The sequence below is a fragment of the Dreissena polymorpha genome, chromosome 1 (genome assembly GCF_020536995.1).
Source record: "Dreissena polymorpha isolate Duluth1 chromosome 1, UMN_Dpol_1.0, whole genome shotgun sequence".
NCBI classification, from domain to species: domain Eukaryota; kingdom Metazoa; phylum Mollusca; class Bivalvia; order Myida; family Dreissenidae; genus Dreissena; species Dreissena polymorpha.
The window spans coordinates 170,093,035-170,118,000 of record NC_068355.1 but is presented as its reverse complement, the minus strand read 5'-3'; the positions used below and the strand labels follow the sequence as shown (position 1 = coordinate 170,118,000).

The 24,966-nt window shown below is 34.7% G+C and overlaps 1 protein-coding gene across 1 annotated transcript; it reads left to right on the top strand.

Annotated features, from left to right (window-relative positions):
• Positions 1 to 3,500: 3,500 nt before the first annotated feature.
• Positions 3,501 to 23,560, top strand: LOC127860163 (neuroglian-like). Its single transcript, XM_052398055.1, has 10 exons — positions 3,501 to 3,629; positions 10,755 to 10,834; positions 14,293 to 14,398; positions 15,714 to 15,933; positions 18,507 to 18,657; positions 18,914 to 19,042; positions 19,494 to 19,596; positions 20,172 to 20,359; positions 20,707 to 20,841; positions 22,947 to 23,560. Exons 2-10 carry the CDS (start codon positions 10,783 to 10,785, stop codon positions 23,153 to 23,155), a joined length of 1,293 nt encoding a protein of 430 aa, XP_052254015.1. The 5' UTR covers positions 3,501 to 3,629; positions 10,755 to 10,782; the 3' UTR covers positions 23,156 to 23,560.
• The last annotated feature ends 1,406 nt before the right edge of the window (positions 23,561 to 24,966 follow it).

Genomic DNA, 24,966 nt, shown 5'->3' with positions numbered 1-24,966 from the left:
AGATAAATTGTCAAAACCATATAAAATCTTGGTTAAATAACTAAAAGCCAACCCATGAGCAACTATGATTATTAAAATGTCACTACATACAATTTGATGGTAAATGTAATGTATGCAAGTTAAATATGTAAATTCTCTCGCAATCCTGGGCATTAAACTTAATGCAAATTTATTTTAAGAAGATAATAATTTACAATTCATAACTCTTCGATATGCAGTTGAAACCACAAGTCGCTTGATACGCCATAATCCGTGACACAAGCTATACACGCTTTCCTGCATAGTAATTGAAAATAATCGGTCGAACAAATCGCTTTAAAGCTTGGCTTCATTGCTCACGTTTGTATTTTACCTTATTTCAATTTAAAGGAAAGTTTGCTTTCATAACAACGTTGGTTTAAAACGCCGTGATGTGGAAGACGTTGCTAAAAATAAATACCTTAATCTTGGTATATTAGAATACCTAAATCGTTTCTTTTGCCACAACACACTGACAGAATGGTAGATATTGTTAAAATTAAAATTAAAAAAAGCCTCTGCCTTAAGTGAGAGAAGAAGCTACACATTTGCAGACTTCACGTGTAGTTTTTAAATAACTAACACACGAGAAATACTAGACAGATGCAACAGCTTGCCGTCAATACTCAATGGTTCAACGTTACATTAACGTGTAACACCTCTACCAACCCGTCCCCCTGGTAACCAATATTGTTGTTACGAATGTACTATCTTCTGTGTGTATTAATCGTAAATTGACGTATTGTTCTATAGTTTCAATAGGTCAACACTTTGTCATGAAATACAGTTAAAACAACTGGTGTTGTTTTTGTCAATTGTTAGTCGCATATTCACCGCATGAAATGTGTGTTATGAGTTTATGCTTATATGGATAAATTATTTCCGATTTCGTTTTATGTTTAGATGTTAATAAAATGCAATGTACTACTACCTAGGTATATTAATTAACACTTAAATACTGTATTGTATAAATGTGTATAAATAATCCTCAAATGATTAATAGTTAAAGCTGATACATCATACAACATGGCATTGTTACATTTAAACAAATTTCTTTTTCGCTCTATGTTTAGATGTAAATAAAATGCAAAGTAACCCTACCTTCGTAAATCAATTGCCCCCTTGCTATCTTCCTGTTTGGCAATATTTAGAGTAAGATGACTTTATACTTATAAATTTTGAAGCGGTAATATGGATCAAGTGTCTGTCTCCGAATTGAAATAAACAATTGGTAGCACCGTGGCATTGTACATTGAGACAGCATGAGTCGTATTTGTTGGTCTCATATATAACAAGAATAGCCATATTCACAACACAAATAATAAACAAAAGTCACTGAATACGTGTTTTTAAATTTAATGTATGGATTTAATCAATTTAAAAGTCCCTCGTTAGAACGAATATAGGTTTGCTCTGTAAGTTGTCATCAATCGTTAAAAGATTTATTTTGTATTTAGCTGATGTTTTTACAAGTTTTCTACCCATGACTGGGCTTTTCGAGATTGAAACAGGATCACATGGTCATTCGATAAACAATAAGTTTAAACTCTAACAGCAAGTACAAACAGTCTATAAACAAAAAATTAGTCTTATTAATTATAATTAGAATTATTAATGGAAATTACCATTTTATATGTTTGATTCTTAAATATTCAATCACCTAAGCTGGCTTTATTGGCATTGCAATTTTACAGTGTCGCCCTTTAATATTTTTATTTGTTATTTTAAAGTACTGCTTTACTCATGGTGAACTTTTATGATCACCTTTTGTCAATTGTCTGTCTTGCGTTGTGCGTCATGAATATTTGCAGTGTTAAAGTTGGGTCTTCAGGAAACTTTGTCAGAAGATTTGTCCAATAATATCTTGGACGAGTTCAAAGATGATTCCAATCTGTTGTAAAACATTTCCGCCATGGGGCCATTTGTTGTTCATTATTCATGAAACTTGGTCAGAACATTTGTTCTATTGATATCTTGGGCTGCAAAGAAAGAACAGGTCATTTCTTTTTATCTCAGATGAGCGACTTTGGGCCTTTCAGGCCCTCTTGTAAGAGTTATTGCCATTTACTTACTTTCGCATACTGGACATCATTTTTTTGTAGGTGAAAAGAGGGTAAAAGAACCATAACTCTGTCTCTATTATATTTTCCCTTAATTTGTTTTTTTGCTAAACATAACTGTTAACTTTAATTTTTTTTTTAAGCAAAATTAATAAAGAATTGAATGGGTTTAAATTACTCTTTTCATAAAAGACTTAAAGTGAAAGCCTCGAGTAAAATTTCCATAACTCTTTCACCAATATTGAAAATATTATTAAAATAGTTATTTAGCAATAATTTTACATTGCATTCTTATTATTCCATTATAATTATTAAAGATATTGCGATGAAACTTGATATAGATCTACTGAGAATATTGTGGGTAAATGCAAACTGCAAGAACTATAATTCTCTTTAGTGTTTCTGGAGTTATTATCCTTGGTATATTTATTGCGCACAGTGCACATAACATAATACTTTATTGCAAATATCATTACTAAAAAAGTATCAAAGGGATTCAAATGAAACTTTATATAAATAAATACAACTTTTCTGTTTGAATACCAAGATTCTTTTTTGGGCTAAAATACTTCTGTTGTGTTTGCCACTTACATTGGGAACAGCGGCGACACATGTTTTATTAATTAAATAATTTAAGTTGATACAAATAAGTATACATATTATAAGACTAATAGAGTGAATTATGAATTGAACACTATAGAACGTTAAGTATGTTACACAGAGGGGGTAATCACGTGACAAACAAGATGGCGACGTCCATGCCGAGGCAGGTATTTTTCGACGTTTTATACCCGTTATTACGTGTATTATTATTTTTTATTCCGCCCACTTTCCAGCCATATTAGAAAGAAAGATACTGACTTTTATTTCAAAGTAATATTCGCTCCATATTTCGACTTTACTCGGTGCAAAATGTCTTAGCGGGATGACCTAATTAGGGCTCCACTAAGAAAATTTGCAACGAGTAAAGTCGAGATATAAAGCGAATTTAAATACGAAATAAACGCTTATCACCTTTTTACTGATATGGCTGGAAAGTGAGCGTCATTTAAAAAATAAACAGAAGTAATAAAGGGTATAAAACGGCGAAAAATAACTGTCTCGGTATGGACGTCGCCATCTTGACTATCACGTGATTACCCCCTCTGTTACATCTAACAAATCTTGAATACCTAGATTCCTTTTCGGGTTAATACAATACTTCTGGTGTGTTTGCCATTTACACTGGGAACAGCGGCAACACATGTTTAATTAATTAAATATTTTAAGTTAATAAAGATATGTATACATATTAACAGACTAATATAGTGAATTATGAATTGAACACTATAGAACGTTAAGTATGTAACATCTAACAAATCTAGAAGCTCTCCGCATTCACTACATAGCAGACGATGCTTATCATCATGTAACCTAAGTCGGAAACGACCGATCTCAACCAGCCATTCGATGTGTATACGGAATATTATGAATCATTAAGACTGATAACGCTATGAACGAATATGGCGGTGCTCTAATTTTGCTGTTTTGAATTTGGACAGGTAAATACAGGTAAGATAATAAAGTTACATTTTGTTTAAGGTATCATACGTTAATTGCTTTATTTAATTTACTGTTAATATAAATGCATGTATTCATTTTGAACTTATAACACATGAGCATGATGAGAAGTTTTTGTTAACATTCCATTGCATGTGAGTAAGTCGTGTTTACACATTAGAATTTTCCTGAGGAATAGGTAAACAGATCTACTAATTGCATTTGTATATATGCGCGTACATTTACCAATATGCAAAACAATTATTTGCAACCTTTTCGCTTGTTCTTTTTTACCCGTGTGTAATTCAATATTAATAAGAATACTACTTTATAATGAATTAATTTAATTGAATTAAAAAAAATGTTTTTATTTCCTGATTGAAAGTGGAAACAGGTTTGATCTGGTTGTGTTTTGGTGTTGTTCGTTGCATGAGGCCATGATTTTAAAACAGGGAAATCTTGAATAAAATTTGGCACTTATCTTATAATATTAAAAAGAGGTAATGTCTTATTTTCAATTTTTATGCAGTTGTTCCCTTGCACCCATCTCTTAAATTTATTCTTTGTTAGAATCAGTTATTTTGAACAGTCGTATTTCTGTTGTATTTTGCTCTGTTATTTCTGGGGAATAGTGTCATTTACTGCACCATAGAATAATCATTGCATATTTGAACGCCAATATTTGAAAGTCTTGAATGTAATTTTTCAATCATGTCAGGTTTTTCAGCGTACTGTTCTCAGCAGGCAGTACAACAAACAGCACATGTATTTATCATGCTGTGTTTAAACGTACTGTTCCCAACAGGCAGTACAACAAACAGCACATTTATTTATCATGCTGTCACCATTACACTTCCATTTATAATTAAGCACTTATTAAAAAAGGGAATGGAAGGTTTATAGGCATTGAATGACACATGTGGTCTTGATACCCACATTCACTTACTGGTAAGAAAATTAATAAATGTAGTAGTTACTAAGATTGCAACTTAAAAAAGCACTGTTTGATGTGAACAAATATGTTTAAATTAAATAAAGTTCGTAAGAATGAATACATATTTTATTACCACAACTGTCTTTTTTCCTCAATCGCAATTCGTTCTTAGTGATTGAAAAGTCAAAATTACGTAGTTACTGGACATAAAGACTGACGTTTCAGATAAATGAACGATTAAGACCATAAAATATTAGTTTATTTCCTCAACTATTTACCAAAACGTTAAAGAACATAATTAAATTTCAACTTCATTCTTAATACCCAAATGATAGTCTGTAATCAAGGTGCCTGAACCACGTGACTTTTTCGGCTATGTGTGGGACACTCGAATGTAAACAAAACGTCGCTTCAGGTAACGTTTTTGATAATTTCTTTATTATTTCAAAACCATTTTCAAAAAAACAAAGACGAGTGCCCGGTCATTGTCAAAAGACACAACTTTGGTTTAGTTTGCGCTAAATTAATTAAGTAATTTTTCCAAAAAGTGCAACCGCGTGCTTGAAAACACACGAAGTGAAATGCTATGTATGGTATATTTTTTATTCGATCAACAAAAACGTTGATTACAATGTTGTCGAGGGTTTAAAAAATAGGGCGAACATTGTAATTCTCTATAGAGAAGCGACATACATTGTATGTTTGCGCAAATACATCTGATTCGGAGTGTGTGTATGAAAATGCAATGATGCTATGTGTGGGACAAATTTTTTAAATGCTATGTGTGGTATACAAACTAATCTAGAGAATCGAAAAATTGACATTAACGTCAATAATATTTAAAGTCGGTCTGAATAACAAAAGTTGGTCAATAAACATTGTTGGTAGTGTTTTGCGCGCCTTAAATATGATAATCCTACGTTCATGTTACTCAAAATTATCATGATTGTCGATAACTTTTAGAATGCCATTTTTTGCGAACAGTGTGGCAGAGAGGTCAAAACACGGTCGGGGATCTCCTAAAACAAAGCCACCCACGCACGGACAGGAAAATAGTTCCGTTGGGCAAACTTTTTCTTGTTTGTTTCTATAAAATTGATTGTTACAAAATGTTGCGTTTTCAGTGAATTGGTACTGCCAACTAATGCACTTGTTTAATACACAAAATCGTAAGGGTTGTTTGTGCAAGATGTCATGTGAATATTATTGCAACAAAACTACAAAAAGTGTTAGTTGTGTGTTTTTTAGCAGGCATGTGTAGGCATTTTTGACTGTAACGATAGTTATTAAATAAGCATAAAGAGATCACACAGCATTTTGAAACAAATAGACACTAGGATCAAAAACATTTTTTTCTGGGAAATCATGTATTTGTATCTTAATCCTATTGATATATCACGCACGCTATTTTTTAACAGTTTATTTTATTTGTATTTTGTTCTTTTCAGGGAGATTAAAGTATTTTTGGAAGCACCTTCAACAGGTGGGCACGCGAATACGGGAGCTAACCGCGTTTAAGTGAGAAAGTTGTTGCAAAACTTCAAAGATGGCGTCGTTTAAGTGTTTTTTGTGAAGGAGTAGCGGATATTTTCACCCGGTAAGCCAGTTTATATTTATATTTCTTCTAAATGATTAAGCCCTTTGGGCTCTACGGTGTTTGTGCTCCCCTCGGTTTTTTGTTTCAATACCGTAGACGTCGGAATAAAAAAGTTATTGAAGCAAAACCATCGACAAATTTGTTGTTCAATTTCTTGACCTTCGAGATGTTGGATGTTCGAATATCATTTTCTCTCATAATAAACAGTATTTGTGCATGTTTACAGTAAAATATAACATAAATCACGATTATTTTATTATCCCGACGCGTTTTTATGTCTATTGATTCATTTAATGCCGAATTATAACGGGTTAACCCCCATTTTTGAAACTAAACTTCCTTTTAAGCACATTTTGGGACCTGACTTCCAAATGATAAACAGCTCTTTCCTATGTTTTATGCGAAATAACTTTCTTGAATGAATTCCGCATTGGTGCGAATGTTTTGGAAAACATTTTCACTTGAGGAAATCAAGAGTTATCTTTTTTCTATTAATTGTTATATTATTAATGTTTATTATTGTATGTTTTATCGCGTACTTAACCGTTAATAACGCTTATATTTAGTGTGTGTTATATAAGACATTCGACCGTATTATTAACACAGTGTAATTCTTACCTGTTTATTGTAACACATATGGACATACTTGTGTTTGAATATGCATCAAACGGAATACTATGCCTACTAAACGGAATACTATGCTTACTATTTCCAGATATCAAGACGCCAGTTATATATGTTGAGGATGCCAAGATTAAAAAAGACGGCGTAACGAAGTGTGCACCGCTCTAGAAAGCGATAGGTACATGAAAACCCACCAATCAAACAAAAAAAATTACGTCGAAGTACCATGCCAAACAATCACATACACGTGCAATAAAGGTGTAATGAAAAACAGAAAAGGGTAAAGCCGGTTTGATACTAGTATAAAGTTGAAAATACTGCCATTGTTGCGATTCGGAATACATGATGCAATTTGGAAAACCTGACATCTGCATAGAAGATGCATATCGATGGATGTTTTTTTTAATATGACAACTAAAATATTAATTGTTTATTTAATGCAATGACATTTGACGCGTTTTACTATAACGATACTGATACATGTATGTGACTTTGATGTGACACATTTTGGACGACCTTCTTTTAAACCAGTTCTGAGTTGGTCACTATATTATAATCGCAAAAAGTGAATTTGTAGTGGGTAGAAAGATTTGTGCAAATGCAATACACGATATGATTTCAGTAGAAGTGATCAATATATACATGTATTTTTTTCTGATTTATACCTTTGTGAATACATATTATTTATGACTGTTGTATTGAGGGAATAAAGTATTGGTTCACTTAGAAAGATTATTTCGTTTGTTCCTAACATTGCCTTTTAATCGTAAGTAATGTTAATATGCCAAATACATAACGAATTAAATCCGACCCAAATCTTTTTTGTATTATGTATGTAAGTGCTGAATATAATTGAAAATTTATGCAGAGGCATCGTGGGAAGAAATGACGTAACACAGATAATGGTTTATTTTCATAACAAAGTAAGAAACTAGCATCATGACATATACGGAACAAAACGTGTAAGTAAGTAGCACTAATAGCAATTATATGTCAGACGTGTCTATGTATACTTTAAAAATAAAACAAAAACACTACCAACATCAGCTGTACATGTTTTGTTTGGTTCGTGTTTTTTTATTTGCTGTTTTAGTCCGGCTCTGTTGAAGGATTCTTTCTTGCATATTCTACATTTAAACTGATGTGGTCCATGAATGGGGCATGGTATCTCAATCCTCCCCTGATGTAAAATTCCTCATTACATATACTGCAACGAAAGATGCACTTATTTTCGCCCTTTAACCTGCATCATCTGAAAAGACAGTAAAAGAATGGTTTAAAAAAGTTCATATCAGAATAAGGTCGACACGTCATAAAATAAATTAAATTAATTATAGTATTACTGAAAGGGCTGACAAACGTTCTATTATCTCGTACATCAGCCACCACACAACCCATCTTTTTGAAAATAGGTGAATTGATTCAGTTGGTCGGCAGGTTTTTCGTACAGCATTATTATTATTTTACAGTAACGTGATAAAGAAAACACTTATATTGCACCACGTAACATGCTATAAAACTATAATATTAAAGTGCACATATAAACTTTATTTAAGATGGGTAGGTATATCATGTCAAGCTCTTTTACATATGAAAGAGCTGTTTGTCATTTGGAAATCAGGTCCCAAAATATGCTTAAAAGGAAGTCAGTTACAAATAAGGGGGTTAAACCAATAATGTTTGCCAATAATTTAATTATCAGTGATTAAACGGCGTCGGTAGAATGAAATTATCATGATTTTATTTATATTTTACTGTTCACGTGTGTCAATACTGTGTATTAAAAGAGAAAATGATATGTGTACATCCAATTTATCGAACGTCCCGTGAGTAGACAACAGATTTGTGGACGGTTTTCCTTCAATAACTTTTTTATCCCGACGTCTACGATCTTGAAACAAAAAACCGAGGGAAGCACTAACACCGGAGAGCCGAAATGGCGTATTCATTAAAAATAATTATAAATACACAGGGGCTTACCGGGTGAAAATGTCCTCCCTTCCTTTAAGAAAATCCAACAAACGACGCCATCTTTGAAGTTTTGCAACAACTTTCTCATTTAAACGCGGTAAGCTCCCGTATACACGTGCCCCCCTGCTTCAAGAGACGTACGGATATCTTGATCAATGAAAAGTTGTCATATACAAACATGTATAGTAAATGTTCCAAAGTTTAAATGACTGTTTGTTTAATTACCAGATGGTGCAAGTATTGCAGGGAAAGAAAACAATCAAAGTAAACATTACATAAAAATTTGACATTTCAACAAATTGAACAACATTATATGATTTAATGTTAATTACTTGGTGCAGTGGTAACACGATCTTGCAGCGCCCTTTCATGACCGGGGCGAATGAGTATTTTCATTTAACATCTCAAACTATTTTCAGTAATTCAGATTTCATTTGAATTTGAGTAAATGAAGTATTGATGCAATTCAATATGTTTGTTGGTATAATAACCCCCACAAGTCAAGACGTTTTGGCGATAATCGTTTGTTATGACTTAATTGATGCATTCATATGTTTGAATAGCAAGATTTGCAAATTCATAAATTGACTGATTACAATTTCTTTGTGAATACTAATGTACTTCTTTATGTATTTGGTGCTTTAATTTCTATTGTTACATGTACATGCTAGTTATAAAGTAATGTTATTATTAATGACGTGTTTATTTTGATATACTGAAGATATTCATATGGAGATAATATTGGAATAGACCACAAACAAGCATTATTGGATTCGAAGATGTTCATATGGAGATGATATCGGAATAGACCACAAACAAGCATCATTGGATTTAAATTGTTATTTGTTATGAAACACCTGTTTTATTAACACACATAATCAGATTTTATATTCATCTAATCAATTTTAGTAATAACATAGATACACAACCCATAAATATACACACATATCATAACACACACTTTGTTTTGCTTATGCAAAAATACATGTTAAATGGTATGTTTGCATAGTTAGTTGAAATAACTTTCCATAAACATCACAGAATGAAGCGGTGTCCCTGTCTCTGTCACTGTGGTTTTAATAATTAACTTGCCACATATAACCTTCCGTGTGGTTTGATGGAGTTCATGAAGTTCTTACAGCTTCGAACCTTAAAAGCGTTACAGATCTTTCGACTAATCCTTTTCAAGTCTGAAAAACAATAGAAGTAAAACCCATTTTAAAGCATGTGCTCTTTTCTTTGGCATTCATTAAAAAATGAACCAACGTCAATAATAAGGCAGAAATATCAATCATTATATTTATTTAAAGACAATAAGTAAAACAAAGAAATATTATATTTCAACATAACATGTATGCTTTTATAAGAATTATGTTCAGTTAAACATAAATTGTTTAATCATTACACGATTACTTCAGTATTCAATAATGTTACATTTGGTTAATTTAATATATTTTCAGGACAGACTAAAGTTTATGTTCTAGATTCTTACAAAACTGTGTTCAGATTAAATGCAGAACTGACGGGCAAATTCTTGTATACCACACATAGCATTTAAAAAATGTGTCCCACACATAGCAGTATAACATTTATACACACACACTCCGAATTAGATGTATTTGCGCAAACATACAATGTAAGTAGCTTATCTATGAAGAATAACAATATCCGCCCTATTTTTTTAAACACTCGATAATATTATCATCAATGTTTTTGTTGATTGAACAAAAAATATACCACACATAGCATTTCACTTCATGTGTTTTTAAACCCGCGGTTGTACTTTTTGGAAAAAAACTTAATTAATTTTGCGCAAACTTAATAAAGTTGTGTCTTTTTACAATGACCGGGCACTCGTCTTTGTTTTTTTGAAAATGGTTTTGAAATAATGAAGAAATTATCACAAACGTTACCTGAAGCGACGTTTTGTTTACATCCGATTGTCCCACACATAGCCGAAAAAGTCATGTGGTTCAGGCACCTTGGTAATGACATGCATGGTTAATTTCAGGTGAATAGCAAGGAGATATTGTTTCAAGATGGGACTGCAGGCAGTGATAAGCCTTCTGTGTTTGGGGATGGCGGTTGCAGGTAAGCAGCAATCCATCTTGTATAATTTAAACCTAACAAACCTATAACAATAAATATTAATTATCTTCACATTTCATACACTCTTTTTTTATCATTAGGCCATCCTTAACAATTTATTTGTTTAGTATAACCATTCTGACTCCCATATTGCACTGACCCAATTTTTAGCTCGGCTGTTTTCGTAGAAAACCCGATGTATTGTCATAGCCAGCTCGTCGTCCGCCGTCAGCCGTCCGCCGTAGGCGTCGTGCTAAAACCTTGACATTGGCTCTACAATCAAAGTGCTTCCACCTACAACTTTGAAACTTCATATGTAGATGTACCTTGATGAGTTCTACACGCCACAACCATGTTTGGGTCACTAAGTCAAAGGTCAAGGTCACTGTGACCTCTAAAATAAAACTTTAACATAGGCTCTAAAATCAAAGTGCTTCCTCCTACAACTTTGAAACTTCATATGTAGATGCACCTAGTTGAGTTCTACACGCCACACTCATGTTTGGGTCACTAGGTCAAAGGTCAAGGTCACTGTGACGTCTAATATAAAACTTTAACATAAACCTTAGCATTGGCTCTAAAATCAAAGTGCTTCCACCTACAACTTTGAAACTTCATATGTAGATGCACCTTGATGAGTTCTACACGCCACACCCATGTTTGGGTCACTTGGTCAAAGGTCAAGGTCACTGTGACCTCTAATATAAAACTTTAACATAAACCTTAACATTCGCTTTAAAATCAAAGTGCTTCCACCCACAACTTTGAAACTTCAAATGTATATGCACGTTGATGAGTTCTACACGCCACACCCATTTTTTGGTCACTAGGTCAAAGGTCAAGGTCACTGTGACCTCTAATATAAAACTTTAACATAGGCTCTAAAATCAAAGTGCTTCCACCTACAACTTTGAATCTTCATAAGTAGATGCGCCTTGATGAGTTCTACACGCCACACCCAATTTTGGGTCACTAGGTCAAATGTCAAGGTCACTGTGACCTCTAAAAAAAATTCTGACAAGCTTTCGAAGCCGAGCGTTGGCACCCGTTATGCGGTGCTTTTGTTATTGTGAGGTCTGGATTTAACAAAATTTGTTTTGGCAACTTATCAAAAGTAACACATACGTTAGGATGAATGATAACATTTTCTTGACAATCCTGTTTTACCCCTCAATAACATCAACATTTGCCAGTGCCAGACAAGTGGTGGCAGATGCATGTATACTAAACTTGCCATCCTACGCGCAGGAATGTGATCACTTGTGCTGCAGCAAAGCAGTTCCTTAAAGGTCATTTGATTAGTAAACCAAGCCAAATATGCACTGCTTGATCACAATGAGTGTGTACATCATAGAATCCTGGTCGCAACTTTTATATTTAAGAAATAATATTTTTATGCTCCCCTAAAATTTATTTTGGGGGGAGCATATAGTCGCCGCTTCGTCTGTCCGTCCGTGCACAGTTTTTGTCTGGGCTATTTCTCAGCAATAATGACCGAAATTCATTGAAACTTTATGAGAAGCTTCACTACCAAGAGGAGATGTGCATATTATCAGCGGATTCTGGTCGGATGATTTTTCACAGAGTTATGGCCCTTTGAAATTTTCCATTAATTGTACATATAGTGCAATTCTTGTCCAGGCTATTTCTCAGCAGCTAATGACCGGAATTCAATGAAACTTAATGGGAAGCTTCACTACCAAGAGGATATGTGCATATTATCAGCGGGTTCTGGTCGGATGATTTTTCACAGAGTGGCCTTTAAAATTTTCTATGAAAACATTTTTGTCCCCCGAACTACTGTGCCCTCAAGACGGTTCCTTTTATCTGAATATATAGTGCAATATTGTGACAACAAAAACCTTTGGGGAGCATCACCCGTCTCCGACGGTTTCTTGTTCTATCATGGTTTGTTGTTGAATAACCCACAGTAAAGAGTTTATATGCGTAGAAATTAAATCACGAGTGCGAAGCACGAGTGATTTGATAACACGCATCTTTACTCCTTACTGTGGGTTATTCGACAACAAACCATCATAGAAAAATATTATTTTGATTCTAACACGCTTCTGATTGATTTGGTTCAAGCTTTTTGACGTGAACTATATTTTTCGATACTCCACCCTGCTTAGTACAAAGTTCACTATTTAGTGACGTCATTGAATTGTACAAACTCATGACGTCGTTTTAATTAATAAATATTTTGCAAATGACGTCACTTTCATTGAGAACAACAATCGTAGAAACTAAATGACGTCACGTTTATTGATGCTACTGAAAAGCTGACATGCTATAAATGTTTTCTTAATTACGTTTCTTAAAAAATAACATTCTTTGCAGGCGTGGTTATGCCACTTATCACTAAATATACAATTTGTTGTATCATTTCATTTATATACATGCCACATTTATTGCATTTCTTTTACAGCGTGTTTTAGCGCGTGCATTTAACTGCAATATTTTCTTGATTTATTCGGAACTATTTTCGAAACATTAAGCTCCGCCCATAATTTATTGCAGAATAACCCACACTTGATTTTCTTCTTTGTCTATAGAAAACAAGTCGCGTGCCGTGTTAGAATCACTTATTTATCACACAAGCATCATCCTGTACTTAGCATGCACATGTTTGTGTTCCATCAGGGTCAGTTTGCAAAAATCTTGGCGGACAAACTTCATTTGTGACAACGCAAGTAAAAAGTATCGTGCAGCATTGTATGCCGGTAAACACAAATCTGCAGGGGTTAACTAAACTATTCAACATATGACACTCAAACTTTTAGGCACTGTTCCAAATGATATGAAGTTGTGCACGTGCAGTTTTTAGCTGCTTTTTGCAGGATTAACATTTGTTTAAAATGTTGTGAGAAGTTGTTTGTATCATGAAAAATATTATCATTATCCATAGCAATCCAGTGTTGTTTTTTTATCGCGAAAATTCAGGTCCAGTAGGACGACCCATTTTCAATTGAAAAAAAATTATACATTTTATCCAATTGGGACCTAATAATTCCCTATAGAAAACTTCAAATGAAAAAGGTTTTTTAATAAGTCTGACCATTAAATTCATCTTAAATCCAGCTATTTAAGTTGAATTTTAATATACATAATATTGAAATCACTTTTACTCTCATTTTCTCTTCAGAAATCTTTTAGAAAAATTCACCTCCATGTTGACCGTCCCACCTATCATGCAGAGGTCCCGGTTATGCTAAACAGTCTACTTTTTAGGATGGCCTTTAGATAATTAAAAAAAAAGTCTAATGTTTAATGTTTTTATAAAATTCTGTTAATGACTAGTGAACATTTAGGTCAATATAGTGTAAGATGACCATAATGCTGATTGAATAAAATATGTAAGGTCACACATCTGACATACTTTATATATTAAATAATGTTACTTGGTTTGTTTAATTAAATTTGTACTCCCTGATTGATCTAATGATATATTTTTGTACCAGTAAACCGGCCACCTAACATGGTGAAACATCCAGAAATGGACATATGGTACAATCCTATGGAATCAGTGGAGATAGCATGCATAGCTGAGGGAATACCAAATCCCATGTAAGCAACGATTCCATGTCATGGCTTACCAAATAAATTGGCCAGTGAAAACCCCAACTCTTTTTATACGCCCGTTTTTTAAAACGGGACGTATTATAGTTTCACCCTTGGCGGGCGGTTGGCGGCGGCGTCCACAGAGTGTCCGCTCTCTTACCGCTCTCGAATTCAAATAGTTTTCACCGATCTTCACCAAACTTGGTCAGAAGTTGTATCTAGACAATATCTAGGTCAAGTTCGAATATGGGTCATGCCGAGTCAAAAGCCAGGTCATTGGGGTCACTTAGTGCATTTCAAGGATTTAGCATTGTGTCCGCTCTCTCATTGAAGTAGTTTTCATCCGATCTTCACCAAAGTTGGTCAGAAGTTGTGTCTAAATGATATCTAGGTCGAGTTCAAATATGGATCATGCCGGATCAAAAACTAAGTCACGAGGTCACTTAGTGCATTTCAGACATTGAGCATGGTGTCCGCTCTCTCATTGAAGTAGTTTTCATCCGATCTTCACCAAATTTGGTCCGATATTGTATCAACACAAGAGCTAGGTCAAGTTCGAATATGGGTCATGCTGGGTTAAAAACTAGGTCACGAGGTCACTTCGTGCATTTCGAGGATTTAGCATGGTGCCCGCTCGCTAATTGAAGTACTTTTCATCCGATCTTTAAATATGGTCAGTAGTTGTGTCTAAAGGACATCTTGGTCAAGTTCAAATATGGGTTATTCCGGGTTAAAATTTAGGCCACTAGGTTACTTAGTGCATTTCAAGCATTTAGCATGGTGTCCAAAACCTTCAAACGGGCGTTACTTGCTTACGTTACTTGTACAATTCTTTTTAATTAAATTATATTAATATGTCAAATTTTGAAGATCTTTTTCATAACATTGTCATGTTTTGAGTTTTCTTCATTACTTTCTGTTCCGATTCATTTCTTTAATAAATTAAGACATACTTCACCGATCACTAGACCTTTAAATTGGCCTATTTTGCGATAAGTTAGCACTCTAGTTTTAATACTTATTTATATGACGATAAAACCATACATTTATCAAGACAAATGAATAATTGATAATTCTGTCTTAAGATAACTACTTGTTGTTAGTAAACCATGAGTTTTATTTCTTACAAATGTGTACCAATAAAGTTTCATGTTTTATTTCAATGAGGTTTAAAAGCTAGCTTAATTGTCCTAATATAATTGTGATAAAATTTAATTCATCATACGTTTATGATATTTAATGGCTATATTTCTTTTTTGTACTAATCTTTTTGGGATTGGGTGTGTTTGAATGTATGTGTTCAACCTTTTGTGTTATTCAGCTATCGTTGGAAAAGAAACGGGATCGACTTCAACCCTAGCGGTAACGATGACAGAGTGGTCCAGTTACCGAATCAAGGCACGATAGTGTTCAGCAAACCAGAGCCAAAAGACGAGGGTATTTTCCAGTGCTTTGCAGATAATGGCTATGGTATTGCTGCCTCTGTTCGTGTTAACTTTCGCGAGGCGAAACTGGACCGGTTTCCCAATGAAGATAGGAAGGTAAATCATATAATTTTGCAGTAATTAAAGCCACACAACTTATTTGGCATTGTAAATTTAAGTATAAATAAGAAACATATTTTATCTATGCCAAGTAGAATATATCTGGTGGTTACAAGGTAGAAATTCATCTTTTGCGCTTAAAAACTTAAAAATAATCGCGTTTGGACGTATACGTCTAGAAATCCTACTTTCGGTTTTAAAAGCGATACCGTTTGAAAAATAATAACTTACTTAATTACTATGTTATAGATTTTATAAGCTCATCTATTTTTTGAAAAAAATATGAGCTATTGTCACCACCTTGGTGTCGGCGTCTGCGTCGGCGTCGGCGTCCGGTTAAGTTTTGGGTTTAGGTCCACTTTTCTCATAAAGTATCAATGCTATTGCATTCAAACTTGGTACACTTACTTACTATCATGAGGGGACTGGGCAGGCACAGTTAGATAACTCTGGCGTGCATTTTGACAGAATTATGTGCCCTTTTTATACTTAGAAAATTGAAAATTTTGGTTAAGTTTTGTGTTTAGGTCCATTTTATTCCTTAAGTATCAAAGCTATTGCTTTCATACTTGCAACACTTACTAACTATCATAAGGGGACTGTGCAGGCAAAGTGATGTAACTCTGACTGGCATTTTTACAGAATTATGTGCATTTTTTATATTTAGAAAATTGAAAATTTGGTTAAGCTTTGTGTTTAGGTCCACTTTATTCCTAAAGTATCAAAGCTATTGCTTTCATACTTGCAACACTAACTATCATAAGGGGACTGTGCAGGCAAAGTTATGTAACTCTGACTGGCATTTTAACGGAATTATGGGCCCTTTAAACTTAGAAAATAGAAAATTTGGTTAAGTTTTGTGTTTTGGTCCACTCTACCCCTAAAGTATCATAGATATTGCTTCATACTTGGAACACTCGCAAACTATCATAAGGGGACAGTAATAGACAAGTTGCATAACTCTGGTTGTCATTTTTACGGAATTATGGCCCTTTTTTGATTTAGTAACTTTGGATATATGGTAAAATTTTGTGTTTAGATTCACTTTACTTCTAAAGTTTGAAGGCTATTGCTTTCAAACTTCGAATACGTTCATGCTATCATAAGGGTACTGTACCTGGCAAGTTGAATTTTACCTTGACCTTTGAATGACCTTGACTCTCAAGGTCAAGTTTTTAAATTTTGCTAGAATTGCCATAACTTCTTTATTTATGATTTTAGATTTGATTGATACCCTGACAAAACAACTCTTACCTGACATACCACTATAGACTCCACCCAAACCATCCCCCCCACGATTATCCCCCCTAAATTTTTTTTAAAGATCATCTAATAAATGACCACCACACCCTAACACTATACCCCCCCCCCAAAAAAAAAATAAATATATATTATTTTTTTTTAAACACTGTTAAAAAACACAAATATTTATTTTTATTTTTGAAATACTGTCCAACTATCCCACCCAAGAATCCCCCCCCCAAAAAAAAAAATAATATTTTTTTTGCATTTTTGGAAGATAATGTAATAAATGACCACACCCCACACTATACACCCTCTCCACTCCACCCCTCCTCCTTTGTGATTGAAATTGAGATAGGTTCCTTAACCTTAAAAAAAAATAGATGAGCGGTCTGCACCTGCAAGGCGGTGCTCTTGTTTTACAAGGTAGAAATCCGTCTTTTTGCGCTTTAAAACTTAAAAATAATCGCGTTTGTCAAAATGGACGTATACGTATAATAAACCTACTTTGAGTTTTAAAAGCGGTACCGTTTGAAAAATAATAAATACATTACTTGCTAACTAGGCTCAAGATTTAATGACAGTTTTGCACACTTTCAAATTGCATCTATATGTATTGATTAACATGTATTTCATTTTAAGGTGTGTGACTTTAATTATTTAGTCCCCTTCAGTTCTCAGGTAGGGGACTATAGGTTTCCCCCCAGTCGGTCCATATCTCTGTCTTAATCTGGCTCCTGCAATAACTCCATACGTTCTTCAGTCAGGTTAATGAAGCTCAAGTCATTATTATGTTCATGAAGTGCTATATGGGGAATATGAATGTATTTGAGTTTTTTTCTTTAGTTTCAGAAATAAGTTAAAACTGTTAGAAAATTCTGGACTCTGCATACACTAAATAAGAACTTAGGTTTATGAAACTCAGTATGTGGAGTTCACATGGTTCATCTAAAGCTTGTGGTTTAGGTTTTCCATGCGTTTGTATGTAAACTTATCTGTAATCAATATTTAACAAGTATTTGATTAGGTCTACATGATGACCAAGTTTTATTTTCCAGATTATTTTCGTCATACAGTCATGAAGAATTATGAACAACACCATGTTTGCAATATCATGACATACTCAGGGATATGCCCAATTAACCAAGGGCTAGAATAGAAAATTTGGCCAAAGAAAAGTGCATGTGTCTACTATATTTTCTTCATAACACTCCACAAAACAGCCCAAGTTATTTTCATGTTTAATGATAAATTTGGTTCATACAATTTTGAGCCAGAACAGGCCCTGAACATCTGCTATTGAAAATGCTTGCCTTTTTTTCTTGCAGGTGATACCTGTGCAAGCTGGTGACTCCGCAACCCTGCAGTGCACGCCCCCTCAGAGCTTCCCACCTGCAGACGTGTACTGGGTGATAAAGGAGCGCGACAACAGATGGCAGGCTATTAACTTTGACAAGAGAGTCAGCATGGACATTGAAGGTAGCAGGGTGCAAAATGTTGTTGTTGTTGTAGGGTTGATAGTTTCTTCCACTTTTTGGGCAGAATTATGTTAGAACTTGTGTCTGTGGCTAATCAGGGGCTTAATTTCGTTGTTGAATTTTAAAGAAAATATATTGTACTTTTTGTTGAAGGGAATGCGGCGGACTTTGCCCTCAAAATGGATGAAAGTATCCCTGGATCGTTTGAAGCTTATACATGCATGATCTTATTTAAATTGTACTGTTTTTAATTTTAGGTCGATTGCGAATCACTAATGTGAAGAAATCGGATGAGTATGGTGGGCGAGCCTACGCATGTATGGCCCTGAACTACTTCATGAGGGAAAACTCCATCGGACCAGAAATTCAAATACAAGTATTTGGGTGTAAGGAGAACAATTGTTTTCAAATCAAGATCAAATCTTTTTAAATTCAATTTACCCATCGTTATAATTGAATGTATTACTGTGCCTTTTAGGCAATATCTGACAAACACAGTGTGCAGTAAACAAATGTTTGTAAAAGACATCTCTGAAAAATAATGAAATCTATGGTTTTCAAAAATTGCTAACCGCAAGGTCAAACAAAACCTAAATCAAAACAAAAAATCCTTGTACTGGGTGTCTTTGGAAAGATCTTCAGAATGCTTTCAGACTGGGAATCAAACATGATGGACACCATATGGTAATCTTTGATGATGAATTTACCCCCCCCCCCCCCCCCTCCCCCTGCTTAACACCTAAATTGTACACTAGTGTATTGTTAAACAATATTCCACTTTACATAAGATTAAAAATAGTATATTTTGTTCATAGGTCTCTATCGTTTTTGTTTCAGCTACTGAACAGAAGCATGCTGCAGCTGAGCTGTGGACCTCTCCCAGTGACCAGTTCTTTAAGAAGGGAACCATAGCCCGAATGAAGTGTATTTTCTCGGGAAAGTAAGTGCCTCATAATGTATATGACATCAGTCATATGATCATTGTTTATTTAAGGTACAAGTATTTTTTATAAATCGATCAGCCACACGCAAGCTCAAGTGTGTCTTCTCTCCAGAGTAAGTGCTCCATAAGGTTCATGTCATCAGTTTGGATTAGTATTTGTAAAGATAAATATGTGTGTTTTATCGATACCTATGAGTTTATTAATAACTCTGACAAGTTTTTGGTATTGATCCAGTGATTTTCTTTTAAATTAATCCTTTTTTGGCAAAGTGGAAATCTATATATCATACTGCCCATGCGCAATTTCACTCTCTTCTGTGTGCAACTCTTACATCTTGAAGTAATGGCTTTTTTAAATCAGGGCTCCCCTGAGTCAAAGTTTTTTTCCCCAAGTTAACGATAGAATTTTTTGCAATTTAGTTTCTATATGGTGTTTTTGTATCCAAAGACAATTTTCATAAACCATATTTGCTAATTGTTAGCTCACCTGGAAAATGCTGAATAGAGCATGGAAATAATGATACAATTTATAAAGCAGATATTGATTGTTAAATCCTTCCTAAATGCCACAGCCCAACCCCGGATGTGTTCTGGGAGAGGGTCAATGGCAGCATTCCTGACCGCGCGTCCATCAAGAGCTTCGGCCAGGAGCTGCAGATCTCCGATGTACAGATGGAGGATGCTGGACTGTACCAGTGCATGGGCCTCAACACGGAGTCTAAACAGCGGGCCACCAAGGCCTTTGATGTGAACATTGAATGTGAGTGAATTCTTATAATCGTCAGGTCTTTTTCAGCCGTATTTACTGGTCCTAACGTTAAAAGGACCCATTCCCAATTTACAATGGTAAACAAATTATGAAAGCAGTGTCTAATGATTATTATATCAAAAATGTATTTTAATTACATCTTACAAAGTATATAACTATAAGTTATATGATTTTGTTCTTATAGTATGAATTATAATAAAGAGTTGCAAAAAATGAGCTTTTCCCAAATCAGTTGGCATTTTTGCCAAAAATGGCCAAAAAGGGCCTAATATTTTAAGTTGCTATTAAACAGCACAATTTTTGAACACATATCAGTCAACTTCTCTTTTCCACTTCAGCTGCGCCAGAATGGACAGAGGAACCAAAGCACCAAGAGAAGACGGAAGGGGAGAAGGCCACGTTTATTTGCAAGGCTTTCGGGATACCATCCCCAGTGATTGATTGGTTTATCAATGGTGTCCCACTGGCGGATTGTAAGTTTGCTTTATATATTAATCTACCGCTAACTGACTTTTGTTAATGTGGTCAAATTTTGTTCTAGATTAACATTCGAGTAGTCTTGCTACAGATTTTGTAGTTCAGGACTTTTTTGTTTCTTAAAAATAAGGTTTGATGGTAAAACTTCACCAGTTTTGTCACAAATGTCAACACACATGTTGCATATGCAGGGGGTATTCAACAGCTAAAATGCAGCATGGTAAACAAATCAGGATAATTTTAATTTTGAGAGTTATGGATAGGTTTTTAGAGTTTAAAAAAATGATTTTTTGTCTTATATGTGACTTATTCAAATAAAAATCCCTGACTTAATTCAACTTGATAGACATATTTATCAGTATGTGATATTTCGCATATTTAACGTGGTTTTCCGAAGGAAAAAAATGATTATTAGATTGGCGAATGTCGGCGGGCAGGCGGACGGAACAAGCTTGTCCGGGCCATAACTTTGTCGTTTATTCTGAGATTTTTAAATCATTTGGCACATTTGTTCACCATCATTAGATGGTGTGTCGCGCGAAATAATTACGTCAATATCTCCAAGGTCAAGGTCACACTTTGAGGTCAAAGGTCAAAAATGGCCATAAATGAGCTTGTCCGGGCCATAACTATGTCATTCATTGTGAGATTTTAAACTCATTTGGCACATTTGTTCACCATCATTGGACGGTGTGTCGCACGAAAAAATTACGTCAATATCTCCAAGGTCAAGGTTGCCATGACAAAAAATAGATTTACTTTGAAACAAGGGGGCAACTATGAACAATCAGTTCAGTTTGAGTTAACTCCCTTTATCAGACTTTTTTTCAAATTGAAAACCTGGTTTTGTGGCAATTTTGCCCCTTGTTGTATATTCATTGTAATTGTTGTGTAACTAATGAAATGTAGTGGCTTTGATGACCTCTGGATATAAAAATCTTTTTTATTTAATTTTACAGAAAATCACTATTATTTAATCTCCTTTGAGCTGATTTCCTTATCTTGAATGCCTTTGATTACTTATCACAAAGCTCCTTGCTTTACTGCCTACAAATGAATAATTCTGGTGCATTCTGTTACGAAACTTTTTCTCACTTGAAATTTTCCAAAAACGCTTTTTATGCCCCTGGATCGATAGATCGGTGGTATATTGTTTTTGTTCTGTCTGTCTGTCTGTCTGTCTGTCTGTCTGTCTGTCTGTCTGTCTGTCTGTCTGTCTGTCTGTATGTCTGTCTGTCTGTCTGTCCGTCCTTCTGTCCGTCTGTCCGTCCGTCCGTCTGTCTGTCTGTCTGTCCCAAAACTTTATCCTTGGTTAAAGTTTGATAACTTTTGCAATATTGAACATAGCAACTTGATATTTACAATGCATGTGTATCTCATGGAGCTGATCATTTTGAGTGGTGAAAAGTCAAGGTCAAGGTCATCCTTCAAGATCAAAGGTCAGATATCATTGTATTTTATGTCCCCCACCACTATAGTGGGGGATATATTGTGTTTGCCCTGTCTGTTGGTCTGGCTGTCTGTTGGTTTGTTTGCGCCAACTTTAACATTGTGCAATTACTTTTGCTATATTGAAGATAGCAACTTCATATTTGACATGCATGTGTATCTGATGGAGCTGAACTTTTTGAGTGGTAAAAGGTCAAGGTCAAGGTCATCCTTCAAGGGCAAAGGTAAAAAAAAAACTAAATCAAAGCGGCGCAGAAGGAGACATAGTGTTTCTGACAAACACATTTCTTGTTCTTTTCTAAAACTTTAACCTTCGTTAAAGTTTTATCATAAATTTTTAAATATTGAACACATCAACTTCATATTTGGCATGCATGTGTATCTCGTTGAGCTGCTCATTTTGAGTGGTGAAAGGTCAAGGTCAACCTCCAAGGTCAAAGGTCAAAAATTAAGAAATAATAATTTCATTTCTCCATTCAATCTCTTACTTCTCGTTGAGCTGCACATTTTGAGTGGTGAAAGGTCAAGGTCAACCTTAAAGGTCAAAGATAAAATGTATGGCTTCAAAGCGGCGCAGAAGTGGGCAATGTGTTTCTGATAAACACATCTATTGTTTTAATGTGCGTTTTACATTTTGTAACATTATTTTCAGCCCCTGGTGCTGAGGGTGTAAGGGATCCCAGAATCTACAACAATCCGAGATTTCACAATTTTGGCGACAACAACATCACCTTGACGAACCTCACGCTTGAGGATCATATGAGCATCCAGTGCAATGCCAGTAACAAGCAAGGCTACGTCTTCTCTAACGTCTACCTCAATGTCGTGCCCGGGGGAGTAACTTCCCAAATTGTAGGGTAGGGGTGTCCCGCTGAGACTTACGAAATGTGACCCATTTTTATACCGGAACTCTGATAAAGTAGACCCATTTTGATACACGTTTTTTTTTAAAGCATACCCATTTGTATACGATACCATTGAGAAAGTGGACCCATTTAAGTACAAGAATTTTGATAAACTGGACCCATTTAAATACTAGAATGTTGATAAGAGTCAATATCAGTCCTAATGGATGTATCTATTAAAGTACACAAAACAAAATTGATGACGTTTTGATAACTTTACCATCTTATGTCTGTATTTGATAAATGTTGTGGCATCAGGATCAAATCAGCATGGACATGTTAAAGTATCAGTGGACTTGCTGCCATGATTTGGCTAAAATACTGTTAGAAACATTGAAAATAAATAAATATGAACATATTATTAATTATTTGAACACATGATGATACACATGACATTTGTTGCAACGACCAGGCACCAGAGTTAGAGCTGGAGCCCCCAGATAGCATCAAAGTTGCTGAGAGTCAGTCAGACAGCTAATACTCTCAACGCGTTCTCTTATTATGGTGTACATTTGTAGTACGTTATTTTGAAATTAAATAATAAATGACAAAGTTACGGGCCGGAGAAACTCGAAAGCAAACGCACACACGCACTATTGTGATTGCTATATAACTTTTCCGCAAGCGGACTCGATACATATCTGTGCATCAATTAGTTTTCAATCTTTATCATAAACGTTAGGGTTTTCGCAAGTTGATTTTTATTGTTATGCCCCAAGGTTCTGGGGGGCATATTAAAATCGCACCGTCCGTCAGTCAGTTAGTAAGTCCGTCCGGATTAGTTTCCGCTCTCTAATTCAAATAGTATTCATCCGATCTTTACGAAACTTGGTAAGATCTTGTATCTACACAATATCTAGGTAAAGTTCGAATATGGGTGATGCCGGGTCAAAAACTAGGTCACTGGGTAGAAAAAACCAATCCAAGGGAACTAATACACTTTAAATGGACATAGTTGTCTGCCCTGCCAATTTATATATTTTTGTTAAATAAATCAAAGCGGCGCAGTAGGCGGCATTGTGTTTCTGACAAACACATCGTGGTAAAAGGTCAAGGTCAATGTCATCGTTCAAGGTCTAAGGTCAAAAATACAAATCCAATGGAAGTAATAAGCTTTAAAAGGGATGGCTGGCATTTTGACAGAATTATGTGCCCTTTTTATACTTAGAAAATTCAAAATTTGGTTAAGTTTTGTGTTTAGGTCCACTTTTCTCATAAAGTATCAAAGCTATTGCTTTCGAACTTGGTACACTTACTAACTATCATGAGGGGACTGGGCAGGCAAAGTAAGATAACTCTGGCTGGTATTTTAACAGAATTATGTGCCCTTTATATACTTAGAAAATTGAAAATTTGGTTAAGTTTTGTGTTTAGGTCCACTTTATTCCTAAATTATCAAATCTATTGCTTTCATACTTGCAACACTTACTAATTATCATGAGGGGACTGTGCAGGCAAAGTTATGTAACTCTGACTGGCATTTTAACAAAATTATGGCCCCTTTATACTTAGAAAAATTTCGTTAAGTTTTCTGTTTTGGTCCACTTTACTCCTCAAGTATCATAGCTATTGCTTTCATAATTGGAACACTCGCTAACTATCATAAGAGGACTGTAAAGGACAAGTTGCATAACTCTGGCTGTCATTTTGATGGAATTTTGGCCTATATTTGACTTAGTAACTTTGAATATTTGGTTACATTTTGTGTTTAGATCCACTTTACTTCTAAAGTAACAAGACTATTGCTTTCAAACTTCAAATACTTTC